Source organism: Adiantum capillus-veneris, chromosome 4, assembly GCF_014529385.1.
Source record: "Adiantum capillus-veneris isolate H3 chromosome 4, ASM1452938v2, whole genome shotgun sequence".
Taxonomy (NCBI): domain Eukaryota; kingdom Viridiplantae; phylum Streptophyta; class Polypodiopsida; order Polypodiales; family Pteridaceae; genus Adiantum; species Adiantum capillus-veneris.
The window spans coordinates 51,694,969-51,712,914 of NC_140934.1; the positions used below are offsets into that span (position 1 = coordinate 51,694,969).

Here is a 17,946-nt window from a genome sequence, read left to right on the forward strand (position 1 = left end):
AGAGAGAGAGAGAGAGATTTCTTTTATAAGTTTCTCATATATATATATATATATATATAAAACTAGTAGGTGCTACCCATTCTGGAGAGATGATTTCTGGAAAATAGCCACGTGGCGGATGGAGGCCGCACCTCAATGCTGAACTCAAAAAATTCATTAAAGTAAATAATAAAAAACGGTTAAAAAGCCAATCATTGTCACCTATTGAGGAGTTATGCGATGTACTATGGTTGTGCATGTAGAGAAGGAGCAAGAATTCTATGGAGTCGCTATCTAGATGATATGTACCTACAAATGCATGCACGCTTACATGTACTGCAAACGGTGGGGGAAGAGCAACATGTTTGCAGGATGAAGCTAGGAGAAGTCCTATGATCTCCCCAGTCCTATCCAAGTAAGGCCCTCTCTCTCTCTCTAGCATGGTTTTCTTATTCTCTTCTTCTTATTCTTCCCTTCCGTCTAGAAGATGGGTTGATAAACTAGTATATTACAATGAAGAGAGACCTCGTACTCATGTCTCCAACCTTTTTTCACTTCCCATCATTATTCAGTGACTTCAGTATCCATCATGAAGTATTTAGTTTAACCAATCAAATTACAAAAAAGACAAAAATAAAACCTTATAATTTTCATCCCTAGCCCTTTAGATAGGCTTTGGGCAGGCCACTCCATTTGGCCCATTCCAGCTTCTCGTTGGCTTTTTAACCATTTACTAAGACTCGAGCAGAACGCGAGATAAACCTTCTTGATCGAATCAGATTATGCAGTGACGAGGACGAAATGGAAGCAGGCGCAGCCGTGCCGCTAGCAGCGCCACCCCCTACCTCAGCTAGGCTTGTTACGACATCTTCGACAGGCAAGTATCTCAAATTTCTCTTTCTGCATGTGTGTTTTTATGTTGTGCGTGCGTCTGTGCGCGCATTAGTGTTGTGTGGCCAGTTGCCCTCATAGGCAACAGTAGCCGTATTCAAGCTCAGCGCTTGCATGCACAAGTGTAGTGTAGTCTCTTTACTTCTTGTGTGGTCTTCGGCTGCTTGCATGAGGGCAAAGGTGTACATGCATCGTCAATTTTGCGAGCAGCAGAAGGATGTGTTATTGATGCTGGCTGCTTTTCGATGTTATAGAATGTTGCATGAGTGGACGTCTTTTTATGCAGTTCCAGGAAACAACAATGGGACCCAGCCAGCCGCAAAACGGAGGAAGGTGGGTGGGAGGGAGGACGTGGGCAGTGGACAAGGAGGGCAAGGGGGGCAACAGCATTATGCTATTGGCCCTACAGAAGATGATGCTGTGATACGGCAGCGCTTACTCACTCGTACAACGACTACTCGTGGTGAGCCCCCCCTCAAGAAGCTGCTCAAGAAATTCTTTGCTTTTGCTAGCGAGGTTGATAAGGAGAATGTGAGCAACATTCCTGATTGTGAGAAGCTCTACCGAGCCTTTCTACAAGAACTGAGCTCTTTCGAGCTTCCCCTGCTCAAGACCAAGGTTGTTATTGGTGCTAATCGGCGGGAGCAGGAAAATTTTAAGGAACTTCAATCGGAACTTTCTCAGAAAATTCTTGAGGTAGCCGACATATTACTTTCAACCACTCTTAACTGCAACACTCGCACGTCCATTGCACACTATTGGAATAACCCAGCTTTTCGTTCTCATGGAAATTGTCTTTGGTCTGGTTTTATGGTTATATTTTGAGCATGCTTAGATTATAAGAGAGCAGGTACACAAGGCAACTAAGTCAGAGCTCTTTGTAGTCTTATGGATCTGGAACTCCAATGAGATCTTTTGAAGGCTGTGTCCCTTGACTAGTAAAAACTTAAGTGGTATTGCCACTTTCCATGGTTGTGGGAGCACAACATGTAGACACAGGGAATGGAATTTTCAGTTTCAAATCACACCCACACTGTCCTTCACATGGTCCCCTCCTTCAGGTCCAATGAAAATTTTCCCAACTTGTTGTAAAAGTCACAGATTCCCTTTAGTGGAGCGCACTTTCTGGGAGAGTGTGAATGAGGTTCTCCATTTGTGCTGCACCCTCTTGGCTGGAGGAGTCTTGCAACTCTGTACAACTTTTGAGAAGTTTCAATTTACCAATTGTTGTCTCTGAATACAGGCAGCTCACTTGTTAATGGCCGATTCATTGCCTCATGTAATGCAGGTGATTAGTAGCAACCGGAATATGCACACTTGAATCACCTTTGGCACTCCAAAACAACTTGAAATAACTATGCTTACAAGAAGTGTAATGGGACGGCACCACGTGCCAAGGGAAAAGAATAGACTAAATAGTCTTTGGACGCTTCAAAACAACTGAATTGAAAAAGAGAGACTTCACACGAGACATGAAGTGGCGTAGTTCCACCCCTAGAGTGCACTGGCCCCAAACTGTGGCGCCCCTTTCGGCATTTCTTTATATTGCTTCAACAAGGTACAACGTTGCAGTTCTACTCTGCATCTTCCGAGGGTAGCATGCTAGAGAGTGAGCCTTGAGTACATATTTAAAGGCCCTTGGCTATCCAAAAGCAGTTACATGAAAAGCATCAAGTCTAAAAGTATCTAGTCTCAAAAGCTAAGCCCAAAAGCTTCTAGCAGAAATCACAGAATTTCGTAGAATTTCGTACAACTGCCACGTTAGCAAGTCAACGCAAAACGCAAGCGTCCATACAATAAGTTGCTATGTTAGCATGTCCACACAATTTCTTCAGTGTGTGCTTTATTTTTAGGGCCCATAGAATCGTGTCCCATAAGTTGTTGGGGGCTACTTAGGATTAAAATCCTAGATGAAGATTGAAGTTGTGCATGATCAACTGCCAACCATGAAGAGTGCACTTACCAGTACCTAGTTAGTTGCTTTTGTCCTTACGAAGTTGCCTACAGAGTATAAAAGGGTGGCTAGAATCCTACGGCTACAAGTCACGAAGAAAAAGCTGGAATTTGATGTTCTCATCTCTTTTCTCATTGAGGAGGAAGCCGTGTTGGTTACTTAAGGCAAAATTCGGGTTTCTGAGACGATGGACACACATGGCGAGGCACATGCTGCTTCGGATTCCAAAAAAAGGAAAAAGTACCGTTGTTACAAGTGCGGAAAGCGAGGTCATTTGGCCAAGGATTGCAAATCCAAAGGCAAAAACCAAAGATTCTGCAAAGGACAAAGGTAAAAGCAAGCGACAGGAGGACAACAGTGACAGTGACTCAAGGAAGGACAGCAAAGAGGCTGTTGGTGTGGTGACAACCACACTGGCACGGATTCCCGCCTTCTAGTCACATGCAGATCGGTGTCACCACTAGCTTCGGGGCAAATAGTGCTCCCTATGATTAATTTGGACCCTTGTGTAGGAGTTCAAGTTATTGGTGTTCCGATCCGTAGGTCAGAGTTCAAGGCACATGCACCTGGCAGAAAACCAATCAGGCGTATCAAGACATTGTGGATGGGCGCGCCAATTCATTGTTGTTGGTCGGATCATGGACAGGATGTGCTCGAGAGTTCATTATCTTGGAGTGTTATATTTTGCTCGTGATATGTTCACAGTTCACGAATGGGGATTATTGAACGTAGTCTTGTCTACAGTTCAGATTTTCTACAGAGGCAACCGATGCTCAAGATGGCATTTCTTGGTACAAAGTTGAGGAGAGCAACACCCGGAGGTGTATCCAGTAGTCTTCAGCTGTGCTGGGGTGTCCATGGTAGCTTCTTCATCGACTTGGTTTCACTATTGATGCCCACTATGAGTTGCAGAGAGGGTATTAAAGTTTAGACATCTCAAGTGAACTGCCCAATGTGAACCCAATATTTATTTGGCTTTTAGGGATTTATTTCACTTATTTGCCAAAGTCTGGGTAGGGCAATTTACTGAGGTTTCTATATAAGAAACCCTCAACCCCCATTGTATTATCATCTGTTATCTCATTGCCTTGGTTGATTGGTTCAGTGCCTCTCTCTCTCTCTCTCTCTCTCTCTCTCTCTCTCTCTCTCTCTCTCTCTCTCTTTTCTGTGCTTTCTCACCTTGGTCTATACACTTCCGCATGGTCGATTTTGACATGAGTATGCCCATCACCTTCGGAGGGTGATAAAAACTCAGCTCGTTGGTTTTGTAGAGTACGTTCAAAGCATGAATAACCTTTATACAAACCTGCACCTAGTCTTGGGCATTGACGACATGAGTAGGGATGTCATAGCTATTGTCCAAGCTATGCATGATAAAGGTGATAATCTTATTCTTCCTGTTTGGACAAGCAGCGAAGTTGAGGTCTCATATTGTCAAGTTTGGATCTTTGCTCCTCGTAGGTTTGTAGCAGTATTTATTTTTTGAATTCGTATTTAGCTTACGTGAGGACTTAAGAATTTGTTCCTTTCGAAGTTGTTGTGTGAAGTATGATTTCTAGGATTAAGTTTTTAAGATGACTTTCCTTTTTTGTTTAAAGTTGAGTAAGTTGCGTCAACTTATTTTGCGCATGCCTTTTCTAAAATCATTTTTAAGTTAATAATGTTTTGTTTTTATCTAGTTTTGTTTCGTAGCAAATAAAGTTATTTAGTTAGTTAGTTTGTTCTTTTGTTTTTGTTTTTGTTTTGTTTTGTCCCCCCCCCCCCCCCTTCCTTTTCTTTTCTTGTGTCCCTTGCTTCTATAGTTTTATGAGTGCTTTATACCCTCTTATAATTCATGAGTTCAGACTATTCTGAACTTATGAAGGTATATATAATCAAAGGAATACTTTGGTTTTTTGCTTGGCAAACTAACACTCTACTTGTGCTATTGGGTCCAAGGCTACGTAGTTCGGTGAAAGAGAATTGAGTTTTGTGTTGATATCTTGTGTTCATTTGAGATGTCATGATTGTGACTATGTTACAGTATTATATCTACTCATAGTTGCAGATACGCAAAGTGCCATGCCAAGGAGAACCCCTATGCTTGGATGGTCATGACCCTTCGCTCAAGAGACGTGCCTCTTCGCCAAAAGCCACACTCCTTCGACGACTGGTCACACCCCTTCGCTCTACGATTGCGACTCTTCGTCCAATGATTGCAGCTCTTCGCCGAAAGGATGTGTCTTTACGTCTAAAGTCACGTCTCTTCACCATGAGACGTGTCTTTTCATTGGTGTCTCTTCGTCTCCTATATAAGGAGCCTATTGTACTGAGTTTTAAAGCATTCATTCATTCAATCAAACACAGTCTCTTGAGTCTCTTGTCAGAGTTATCTTTCTAGTTCTAGTCTTTTGCAGAAATATAATAAAAACATATGACATAATATACAGTTCTTCACACTGCACATGGCACCTAGACACACGTAGTGAGTGGGCATCAGGCTCACTTCCTAGCCATTGAGCCGATACGGGCTCACCCCCTAACTTGGGGACGTGCAACCAAATGAGCAAGCCTCCGTCTCAAAGAGCCGGTGTCCCATTCCACCGAGCCCACAATGGTACAGGTGTGCAAGCAGAGCTACCAAGGGCCAAGAGTCCAAGTGTGGTAATCACTATAACCGGCTTGTACACCGTAGAGGGTGGTACTAATTCAATTACTTGTTAACTTTACACTGAGCACTGAGAAGAAAAGAGAACACAGATGCGTCCAACGACTAGAATGTCACTGTGCACACGAAGACCGACACCTTGTAGGCCCCAATGCTTGGTGCCCCTTTCGGGATTTCTTTATTCAATTGAAAATAGACAATCCGATCACTTAGAACAAACTCTCACCACACTGTCCAAACCTGTCAAGGGCTGAAATTGCAAGATTCTGACTCGATTTCGACAGCATAACGGCGCCAAAACCCCTGTAGGTCAAAGGTACACCCCTAGGACACTTTCCCTTGCATATTGGAAGCTTTTTGGTGAGTTGCAGGTCAATTTCAGTGTGTTGTAATTCTCTGTTTTTCCATTGTCGCATACACGCATCCCAAGGAGTTCCCGAGGCTCTCCTGGTGCTAATTTGCAGTTTAGGTGTGAAACCCTAAACCTGCAAAAAATACAGCAGGTTGTAATACTCTGTTTTGGATCGTTTTGGGCAGAGCGAACACGTCTATGTGTGCCTTAAGAGCTCCCATACGCAATGGGACAATTTCTTTGTAATTTGGAGGAGTTTTTACACAAGTAAACTCTCCAAATTTGCAATCTTTTGCGATGGAATTGTGCGTACCTGTGGGGAATTAGCAATTAGCTAATCCGGCACCTGTTCAGAAGGCTCTTGCCTTAGCAAAGACACATAAAACCCTTAGAATTGTACATGATCGTCTGAGTACCCCAACTAGTGGGGCATTACCATATGTGCAAGGGGGAGAGAGAGATGTGCGAGAGCAAATCGTCGCGGTACATGAGACAAGGGAGCAGGCGAGCTTTCTATTAAAGCTGTAAAATGTGCACCCACTGCTCACACACACACACACACACACACACACTGTAGATCACGCTGACTGAAATCAGCCTCCACTCTTAAATTTTGGGTGCCCTCTCTTGGGATGAGAGCTTTTGGGAGTGTGTTGACTTGCAGGTTGCTCTCCTACTACCATGTGTCCAGTTTATTCCTTTTGGTTTAAATTCCTAGTATCCACCAACTTATAAAGTTGTAAGTGACTTGCCGAGTGGCCCAAATTCCCTCATGGCGCACACATGCTTCCATACTCATCAGAATTCACTCTTGACTGGCTTGACTAGTCCCAGACTGGCTGACCTAAATTCTCCATGTGAGAAATCCGTTCGGCTGTAGCCATTTTACACTGGCCATGCAATGTCCACTTGCACCTTTTCAAGGGTTCCGGGGAAAACAAGTAAAAATAAAATAAATAAAAATATGTAGTACATATTTAAAGAAGGTTATAGGAAAAATACACCTCTTGGTGACATACCCCACCCTTGAAATGCTGCAAGCGACCTCGCTTGCATGCCAATAATACATGCTGATATCTCGTGATACCACATATATTCTATGATGGGAATCCAAGATATACATGCTTTCGGAAATGTAGCGTTGGACGGTTAGACAATCCCACCAACCTGGCTACCACATATATATCAAGCATAGAAGTCTTCTGGTGTACTCTCAAGCACAAACTTCTCTAGCCAAATTTTGTATGGAAAGAGTAGATACAATTGCTTAACTACTCTTATGAGCATCATGAACCATGCTCTCACTTTGCTCCAAAGAGCTACATCAAGTCACTGTGGGTTCCATCTAAAAGGCTTCAAGATATAGTTGCAATAGCCGAGGTGAATCAACCAATTCAGACTCTGCCATCCATTTAGCATCCAAAGATGGATGGTTCTTGAACTTCACCAAATAGCGTCTTGCAACCTTTCCTCTAACCTTCCTTTCCTTATGTGCCACTTCGGGCTATTCAAATCATCAAGGATATTCTCTGGCACACCACCAACAAAGGGCCTTAGAGGCTGACATGAAAAGAATTATCTATTTTTCGGCCTTTTGGTAGCTTCAACCTGTAAGCTACATTGCTGATCTTTTCCGAAATCTGAAAAGGACCATAATATCGCATATTGAGCTTTGGAAACAACGTTCCTCGCCTTTCCTTTTCCTTTACGTGGTCTTTTTAAAACGCAAAAGTACCATCACCAAGTGAAAATACAAGTTCACGATGGCGACGATCAGCAGCTTTCTTTTGCTTGGCTTGAGTCTTCTCAAGAGCAATCTTTATCTTCGTGTATGTTTCATCCATATCTTGTACATACTTGTCTGCCTCAAAAATTTTGTCCTTAGTTTGCAAAATGGGTGGGACTTTCTTCCCTTCTTCCACTATCTCAAATGGTGCCTTGCGTGTTGATGTATGCACAATGTTATCGTAAGCATATTCAACCAATGGGAGATGGTGTTCCCAAGTTGCGTTGTGCTCTGACACATAACATTTGAGCAAATCTAGGATTTGCCTCTTTTGACTGTCCATCAATTTCTGGATGAAACGAAGATGAGAACTTTAGTGTAGTGCCTATGTTCTCAAACAATGCCTTCCAGAAAAGACACGTCATTCGTGGATCCTTGTCACTGACAATTGACTGAGGTATCCCGTGATACTTAAAGATATTGCTCATGAATATCTTGACTATGTGTTCTAGCTTTGTCTTCTTCCTAATTGGAATGAAATGGGCCTGCTTATGGAACCTACAAATGATAGTCCAAATCCCATCATTGCTTGTTTGCGTTCTTGGAAGATCAAAGATAAAGTCCATCGCTATGCTTTCCCATGGGTGATCAGGGATTGGCAATAGCTGTAACAATCCCGATTGCGTTTGCCTGTCAAATTTGACTTTTTGACATACTAGGCATGATCTTACAAATGTTTGAACATTTTGACGTAAAGAAGAATGCCTCAACCCCTCATTGAGGCATCAATTCCATCGATGCCTAGCATATGGTGGAGCATGACTTTCCATCAAAACCTTTGGCCGCAACTGTTTAGTAACACATAACTTTCCATGCATCATGAGAAAGTCATTCTTAAGCATATAGTGCTTATGACGTTGCCCATCAACAAGCAGATCATAAATCCTTGCAAAATCTGAATCTTCAACATATTGTGTCTTCATTTTGTATAGTTCACAATGGTATGTAATTGGCATTGCCGAAATTTGGGGCTTTCGTGACAACGCATCAGTCACCACGTTCTTTTTCCCTTGCACATGCACAATCTGAAAATGGAGTATTGCCAAGATGTTTGCCCATCACATGTGTTTCTCAAACTACTTCGTTTGTGTGAGAAAGTATTGCAAGATTTGGTGATCTGTTTGGACAACAAAATCAGCCCCTAGCAGATAGTGTTTCCAACTAGTGAGAGCGTGAATTACTGCCAACGGTTCCTTCTCGTAAACTTGCAAGTTCCTTTCGGTCTTCAAAAGAATTATGCTCTTATATGCGACTACTCGGCCATTCTGGTTTAGAATTGTACCAAGACTGTAGCCACATGCATCACATTGAACCACAAAAGGTTTCAAAAGATCTGGCAAAATGATTACGCGATCTGAAGTCAACGTTTTTCAAGTGTTTTGAAGGCTATAATTTCCTTGGCTGTCCACTCGAAAGTAACTCCTTTTCTTGTAGTGCATGGAGTGGAGAAGCAATCTCAGCAAAATTTCGGATGAACCTCCTTTAGTAGGAACATAAGTCTAGAAAGCTTCGGATGTTTCGCCAGTGTGAAGGTAGACTTCTTCTTTTGCTTGGGACACACCTTATCACCGCGGTAATGGCCGAGTCTGATCATAGATAAAGCATCGTTTTTTCTTTTGATCCTTTATATGAGCTGCCTTTGATTTGCCGTCATTCTTGGATTTTTTCCGCGGAGGTCCGATGATTGACTCGTGGCTGCCGAAGCATCTAAGCGCTTCAATTTTGAGGTGGAGGAACCACAACGAGGAGTCTCCTCATCTGTCGGGTCACCTCCAAAAGCCGACAAAGTAGTTCTTGGCGAACTTATAGATGTCCTCGATAAGTACGATCAGATCGGGTAAACCTCATTTAGATATGTTGGTGGTACCGTAGGGTCATCAAGAGCCTTTGTTTCATGGAGAAGATCCTCGAAGGCCTGTGAGTAAGCGTCCAAAGTTTGCTTTCCCAATTCGCACCGAAAAAGTTTCTTAAAGCACTCGATTTTATCTACCTGGTGCAAAAAATTGGTTGAAACTCTACCCAAGTTGTGGGTTGCGGTCATGACACAGCCCACCAAGAGTAGGCCTTCCCCTTTAGCATGAATGGAAGCTGCCCAAGACGTTGGGCGTCCGTAAAGCGATGCATATCGAAGAAGGCGGTTCATTTCTCTGACCGCGAGTGTATATTGGTCTCTTCACACTCTTTCATTTCTCCTTTGAAGGGGTCGGGATAGAGTTGAAGAGGCAAAGTACCCATGGTGACAGGCAAAAATGGGACTTGTGTAGAGCGCAGCTCCATAAGTTGCCTCTGCATCTCTGCTAATTGTTGCTGCAATATAGCAATGAGAGGTGTGTCGGAGGCAGTGGATGGGAAAGAACAATCGGCTCGTGCGTGTGTGTGGAATCGGGAGGAGAAAGAGGCGTCTCCTCTATAAGTTAATGCGTGCTAGCGGCGCCATTCTCGCATAGAGAAGCGTTGTGACACCTGTAACATGACGAGCACCACGTGCCAATAGAAAAGAAAAGACTGAACAAACTATAGACACTTCAAAACAATTGAACTGAAAGAGATGCACGACACATGAGACAGGAAGTGACGGAGTCCACCTCGAGAGAGCACTGACCCGAACCTTGGCGCCCTTTTTCGTATTTCTTTATATTGCTTCAACAAGGTACAAGCCCTGCAGCTCTGCTCTACTTCTCCCACTGTGTAGAATGCAAGAGTAAGAGCTCCGACCACATATTTAAAGGCCCTTGGCCTCTCAAAAGCAATTACATGAAAGCTACCAGTTCTAAAAGCATTTGGTGCTCAAAAGCTTGACGACAAACATCTGGTGCTCAAAAGCTTGCATAGAAGGTCATCTGCCACGTCATCACCCGCTAGCACAATTTGCGGACGTCCGTATAGCCCGCCACGTTATTAGTGTAAAACGCGAGCGTCCGCACAGCTGCCATGTCATCATCTATTATGCAAATGTGTGTTTGTGTGTGGGTCCCTTTTAATTTAGGCTCCGTCGATGGGGCTCTTCAAGTTAGCTGGGGATTAGGATTTTTAGTCCTAACCCATCTTTTAAAATTGGGTCACTCGGCCAAACTCCGTAAGTTGGTGGAACTTCTTCTGTTGCTTCTTCTTCTCTTAGGGTTTAGGCCCCTTGATCGAGATCTGTAAGTGTCACGTGACACATCCACCCTATGTGTCCGTGAACAAGCTACAGCATGATCAGGGTTCAGCCAGTCCAGTCAGTCTAGATTAGAAGTGATCTGACACTTTTGTGAGCCTATTCGTAGACCGTGCATGCCCAGTCACTTAGTGTAGATGCATATCCTCTGGTTGCACACAGCATGATCATCAGTATTCCCATCAGAATCCAACAGATCCCGTCAGGGGAATTTTCCAGTGCATTTAGCCTATTTTACCTATTTTTGACATTTTTCACTTATTATTTTGAAGTGACTTTCCAACAAAAGTAGGTAGGGCAATTTTGCTAAGTTTGTATATCAGCAAACTAGAGCTAGCACTATTTGGCAGAAGAGGCAATAGGAGCCAAGCTCAGCAGGCAACTTCTCCAACAAGAACTTGGCGGTACTTCCCACCAAGCAAGAAGGACCTCCCTTAGCGTTTTTGACAGAAGCATCTCAGGCTGGCGTTTTTGGCATCATCACACCATCGCCAGAAGACCTCATCCAATAGCGTTTTGCATCCCATCCATCGCCAGCAGAAGAAGTCACAGGCAAGCTAACGTTTTTGACTTTAGCAGCTCTAGCGTTTTTGGTCCCAGATTCAGCCCTTGCTGATCCAGCATATGTAGCGATTTGCAGCCCTAAAAGACCATCAAGATCAGCCCTAGAAGGAGTAGCAGATTCAACCCGGATAGACCATCGGTTTTCAGCCTAAAGACATCTTAGTTAGTTTTTAGCCTAAACCTGCAGAATTTCAGCAACAACGACTCACAGGAAAAGCCCCAAAAATCAGCATTTTTGGACCCGCAGCAAATTTCAGCCCATAGCATTTTTGGACAGCAGTAGAAAGATTGCAGATTTCAGCCCTTAGGTCGGTCTCGTCGTCACCGTCGCCATCGCCGAGATAGCCTAGACTTGCATCAGTCACATGCATTTAGTTTGTACCAATTTGTGCAATCATAAGTAGACCACTCTCGCCGACGAGAGTGGGGCCTTCGGAGGAGGGTTGTACGACTTCTCTGGTGTCGTATCTCTCTTCTCTCTCTATCTCTCAGTCTCATACACTTGCACGCACAATGTCCATTCACTTTGTTTGTGATCATAGCAGGGTGGTCTCGTACGGTCACGTACGTTTTGTCCACGTACGAAGACGTACGGTACTCATCGAACTAGAAAATTTTATGTCGTACGACATGGTTACATATGTTCAAAAATAAAAACATGCAATTCTTAACCCTAGATTTTACACTTGGGACAATTAGACAATTGATTATCACATTGGACAAGTAGGCAACTTGCAAGTGCCAAGTGCCGACACTCAAGAGTTGAGAATCTTGAGTTGAGAATCAAGACAATGAGACACAATGGGCAATGAGACAATCAAGCAATGAGGGAGAGGGAGAGAGAGGAGTCTAATGGAATCCAAGATTCCAAAGCAATGTGTGTGTGTGTGTGTGTGTGTGTGAGAGAGAGAGAGAGAGAGAGAGAGAGAGAGAGGAGGCTCAGGCATGTGGGAGGTGGGGGGGGGGGGATCCTAGGCTAGGTGGGTGGGATTTTATGCCAAAAGGTAACCCAAAAACCTCCCAAAAAAAAGCGCAGTCAATGGACTAAAAAACCGGTCAAACGTACTAAAAAACCACCGTACGCAACGGATGCCTTGACCGGACGGGACGCCACCGTACACCTCGTTCGGTCCGACGAACGAGAACAACCTTGGATCATAGCACTCTCTCCTTAAGAACAGAAGGCTCTACCTTCCATAAGAACAAAAGGAACCTTGAGCACAGTTCAGAGCACTCATCTTGAGCAAAGCGCAAACATTCATTCCGCTGCACCTAACATTGGTATCAGAGCTTTGGCAGTGTTCTATATCACTCAAGGAAAGAACCACAAGAATCACAAGAATTTTTTTTTGCTTGTTGTGGTCGCACGAACCCAAGTTCGCTTGGGCGTGTCGATTCCTAATCGTGTTATTGAAGAGTGACAGGAATCCCAAGAAAGAAGGGCTTGTCCAGCCTCCCCTTGTGCCTCTTTTCACTCATTGAGAGCGGACCGTGCACTTAGCGGCCGGCCAATCTACGTGAAGTGGGAAAAAGCAACCTGTGTGAGCGTAAGGCCGCCAAGGGGTGCGCCCGCAGAAAAGAGCAGAACTCGGGTGAAGAGAAGATCCTTCTCAAAAGAAACTGGCTCTACACAGACCTGCACCTATTCTTAGACTCTGATAATTTGAATTGGGATGTTGTCTAACCAAGCTATGCATGATGAAGGAGATAATGCTTCACTTTACGGACAAGCGGGAAGTGAAGGTTGCATGTTACCAAGTGTTGAAGATTGCGTTTAAAATTGTTCTCAAAGGCCTTAAGTTTTATATTTAATTTTTAGTCTATAGTGTATATCCATCTTAGGTTATTGATGTTGTAAGAGTCTGAAGTGTAGGAACAACTTGTCGTGTGTTCTTGGTGTGAGTGCTTTCAAAGGTGAGTGTGCACAAAAGAAATGATTTTCATTCAATGTAGGTATATGTTGTCAAAGGTGGCAGCAGAAGATGCAATGAGGACAAGACCTGGCTCGGCCTTCTCCCTCTAGAGGGTAGGCATACAACGGCAGCCTTGAGCCTTGATTCCTCTCTCTCCAGATCCATCTTGTTGCCAGGAGGAGATGCAGCTCGGTACAGCCCATGTGGAGACTGTGTCAGTGGTCTTGTGTGCAAGAGCAGTTAGCAGTGTCGGTAATAGTCGCAGTTGTGTGTGTCCTCGGGTCTATCCATTGGCATGTTAGTCTTATGCCGGACCACCCTTGGTCACTTGTATGAGCAGATTGTTATCAGCATGGAGAGCCTTTCCCAGATCTCTCTCTCTCTCTCATTCTCAAATGTCCTGTCTCATTCTACCTATGTGATCTCTCTTCTCCACAGGTGTGCCTTGTTCATGTGTTTGGGATTGCAGGTGTTCTAGATCGGAGTCGACGTACCCACCGGATCTGCTCTCCTAGGCCAGCATCAGAGATGCACTGCCTGCAAGAGATCGTCCACCATAGGGATGCCCTGAGGAGAAAACGCTAGAAAGGGTGGCTGCTGCCCACTGCATATGCTACCCAAGGAAAATGCTGGGGCTGAACTGCTGTGCAAGAAAACGCTGGGCTGATCTATGCCAAAACGCTAGGCTGATTTGCACCAAAACACTAGGCTGATCTGGAGGAGAAACGCCAGGCTGATCTGCACCAAAACCCCTCTGGGGCACCCAAGGGAGAGCGCCCCCCTCTGGGCACTGCATGCATGAGAAAAGAAGTGACCCTATATAGGCAGCAGCCAAATCTGCCCGACCGAGCCCTATGGCTCCACGACCTTGAAAAAGGAGGGAAAAATATGGGGAGCCTAGGATAAAATATCCCACGCCTCCAAGAGCCTATGTGTCCATGGAACAAAGCCAAAACCCGAGCTAAACATGGCTAGACATGAGTGAACAACCTCACACTGGCCCTTACTCCCTAATCTGGATACCGGAGCTACCACCGGACAAGAATATGAACTCTAACACATGTATGTCTGTGGATTGTTTTTTTCTGCAAAATGTTAGCCCTTCTTATCATTTGTGAATTGAAAGTTTAGCCCTTATTCACCCTGTGAAGATATAGATTGTTACACTCGAGCAGACAATATTTTTAACAATTTTATACAAGTTTTACTTAAGCATAATGCTTGAGGTGTGCAGGCACAGGCAGACATCGATAGTCTAAAGATCCAGCTGGAGGAAAGTAAGATTGAGCGTCAACACAAGGAGGAATGTGAAGCAATCAGAAGATTGATTGGTGCCCAACCAGCACGGGCAGAGACACAGAAAGTTCTTGATGAACTTACAAGGGAGCTTGCAGCGTTGGAGGCTGAGAATTTGGCCGCTGCCCGGACTCTAGAACTCCGCAAAAAACAGTTCTCTCTTCTTCTACATGTGGTAAGCTTTACACAATTTGAGTTTTTGTAGGAACTTCAACAAGAACTTCGAGTTAATTGGAGCTCTGTCCATGTCATTGCAGGTGGATGATCTTCAAAGTACCATAGAAGATGAAGCGAAGTTTCTGCCAGAGGATTTCAAGAGTGTAGCGGAAGATATCAAGGGTGCTGCAATAGAGAGAATCTCTACAGAGCAAGAGAGAGCTATCGTGGAACCGGAGGGTTCAATGGAGCCAATGCAAATAGAGAAAGTGTGATCTAGTCGGCTGAAATTTGTCAAAGAAACCCTTTAAGAGGCACAATGCTAGTGTTTTTGAAAGTGAGCGCAGCATTGATACATGAATGAGGGGAAACACTTGTTCTTCGTGTTTGACTTTCGTGGCTCCCCTTCCAACCACTTGAAGATGAAATGGTCGAATGTTTGGTTGCAATTTAATTGTAATTTCTGTTGCAAACATTGAGTTTGGATGGAGCTTTTATTTCTTATGAAGCTCCGAATTGTGGCAATTTACTGCCCAATCGGCTTTAGAGCATTGATACCACTTCCTTTGTAGCCGTGTGGAGATGTACTTAATGTTCAGTACCATGTTGATATATGGGGCATGGATGATCTGATCACTTATATAGCTCACATTTACTCCTAGAAGGAAAATATAGATTTTGTGTGGGATGTGTGATGATGCACTAAAAGCTTGGAAGATGCATGTGCTGATTGGTATCCACTACTTACCAAAACACTCAATCGAGGTTGTGCTGTTTCCCATTCCCAAGTCGTATGTCTTATCATCATGCTGGTGCGTGATTAGTTTGTAACTAAAATAGCAGCATTAAATTGAGTATGTGCACGCGGTCCTAGTTCTCACCAAGTTCACTTCGGGTTTAGTTTGAGTTCACACCATCAAACTGCAGTGCACACAACTTGCAGAGTTCAAAATGAGTTTACCTTTGCCAGAGTTTCTAGTTCATACGAAGTTTACATTTGGGATCAATGGTTGTTATCTCGACAGCAACACCGATTTTCAACCATAGATCCCCTCCAAAGCTGTGGTGTCATTTAGTGATGCCATCCCCCGCCCCCAAACCCATAAACTTAATGAGGTTCGGTCCTAGATGCCCCCCCTTATTCTCTACACCCACCCTGTACCCTGCTACCCATTGCCTAAATTTCTGTTCAACACCACATCTCTCATTGTCAGCCTACTACCTGCATCTTTGCTCCTCTCTCTGTGACTGAGCATGGCAGGTCTGTAAGCACGCCATCATGGCCGATGTACCACTTGCTACCATGGTAGCTCGGTAGCCATGGCCCCATCACTGCTGCCTATTATTGCATCCCCTGTCCCATTTCGAGAGCAGCCTACAACTCTTTATCTACGTAGGGGGGGCCTCTGTCACGATACAATCATTGAGCATCCGATGCTTTTAGGACACGGGCATGGCGGGGCTTGCTGATGTGGAGGGTGCATTTTGGTGGAATGCATGGCTGAATGGTGCCATGCGCACACCATGAGAGAGAGAGAGAGAGAGAGAGAGAGAGAGAGTCAATCTAGGTGAGTATGTGAGTAGCTTGATACACTCCATCTAGATTAGTAGGCCCGCACATGGATACTTTTTGCTTGCTGGCTAAATAGCCTGTAAGGTATGTGTTTCCCTTATCTGTGTGTTGTCTCATTCCTGTATGCGAGGAGTGTATCACTAAGCATAAAGAGACATTGGACGTTGGATGAGGGCCCATAGCATGCAGGAATTTTCATGTGTGTGTGTGTTTGCAGGTTTCTTCAAGATTGTGACCTTGGCAACAAATGAATGGAAACAAACCCCTCTGAAGTTTTTATTTTGTAACATCTCTCTCTCTCTCTCTCTCTCTCTCTCTCTCTCTCTCTTTGATGTGGGTTATTAAAAGAATGGAGGGTTGGGGTGGGCAGGGGGGTGTGGGTCCTTAAAGAAGCACCCCGTTTTTTACTGGCTCCTCTACCCGAGAGAAGATTTTGATGGGAAATGAAATTCGTGTTGCTATATGGTAGGCATCCGAACATCACATTAGCTAATGGCAATGTATGACTAACAAAACTTACAAACTACTTGGCCATCCCGGTGGTGCAACTTTGCACGTGCACGTTGTCAAGAAGTCTTCGGTACGACTGGGAAGGTGTCAGGCCTGCCGTAATAAAAAACAAATAAGTGGAAAAAACAAACACCACTTATTTAGAAACAAAGAAGAACATACCTCAACCCTAAGTACAGATGTCAGAGATACAATGCTTGTTTTCCTCTTGTAGAAAACCCTAGCTTTCTTCACTCAATTCTTTGTTGAGGCGATTTCATGGAAGCTTGGGCACTTCCATAGACAAGCCCACAGACTTATTTAAAGAGAGGAAACCCCAATTGGTGTCCTCGCACCCTCGAAAACAAGGTAGGAGTAGGTCGAGATTGCACTAGCACATCATTGAACCCTATGGATCCCTTCTCAAAGAAGGTGAAAAGCGTTGATATTAAACCCACACGCACGCGCACGCGCACGTGCACACACACAATCACACTCACCTTGTCCCTTTTAGCATACTCAAGTTGCATAAATGCACACAAGCATTTGAATATTTCAAGGATTTGAATCATATTTTCCTTGTCAGTGTAAGAGGTTGACATGGTTAAGCAACATGAGGGAAATGATCTGGAGTGTTTCTCAACAAATTGTGTGTGTGTATGCGGGAGTGTGTACACACACGCACATGTATGCATGTACGTATACACATTGAGAGAGAGAGAGAGAGAGAGAGAGAGAGAGGCTTTGCTGATACAAAGCAATGGTGGTGGTGTAAGGGTGTTGGTCTTTATTATAAGAGGTGAATGTCACATTGCACAAGATGGGCAAGGACTTGTCAGTTTTTTGGATACTCCTTAGCAGGAGATAATTGTCGTAAGATTCACATGCCACACACGCACACCCTCTTTAGGGGCTTATGCATCGAGAGCATGATTGTGGACACACAATTACAACCATAGTAGAATGAAGGACATGCTAATATGGTTAGTACCTATAGAAAACGAGTAACTGATATAAGCCCTCATTCCAATGTTGGGGGAAACTCATTTTTCCACACATGCAAAATTCCTTTGCTTGATTTTGTCAAGAGGAAATTTGAGAAAATTAGGTTATTTTTTAAGGTTTTTACACTATTTTTCTCTATTTTGTGGCGGCATTTCTCCTTTTCCCCTTGCCCTCAACCGGCATT

General features: G+C 44.1%; 1 protein-coding gene across 1 annotated transcript; it reads left to right on the plus strand.

The window, feature by feature from the left end:
- Positions 1-686: 686 nt before the first annotated feature.
- On the plus strand, positions 687-15,307 carry LOC147459155 (THO complex subunit 7A-like). Its single transcript, XM_086510485.1, has 4 exons — positions 687-856; positions 1,157-1,566; positions 14,478-14,714; positions 14,797-15,307. Exons 1-4 carry the CDS (start codon positions 781-783, stop codon positions 14,968-14,970), a joined length of 897 nt encoding a protein of 298 aa, XP_086366611.1. The 5' UTR covers positions 687-780; the 3' UTR covers positions 14,971-15,307.
- The last annotated feature ends 2,639 nt before the right edge of the window (positions 15,308-17,946 follow it).

Coding starts and splice junctions, on each gene's coding strand:
- LOC147459155 (XM_086510485.1), top strand. CDS start 781: ATGGAAGCAGGCGCAGCCGTGCCGCTAGCAGCGCCACCCCCTACCTCA. Junction 857..1,156: donor TGTTACGACATCTTCGACAG/GCAAGTATCTCA, acceptor CTTTTTATGCAG/TTCCAGGAAACAACAATGGG. Junction 1,567..14,477: donor TTTCTCAGAAAATTCTTGAG/GTAGCCGACATA, acceptor TGAGGTGTGCAG/GCACAGGCAGACATCGATAG.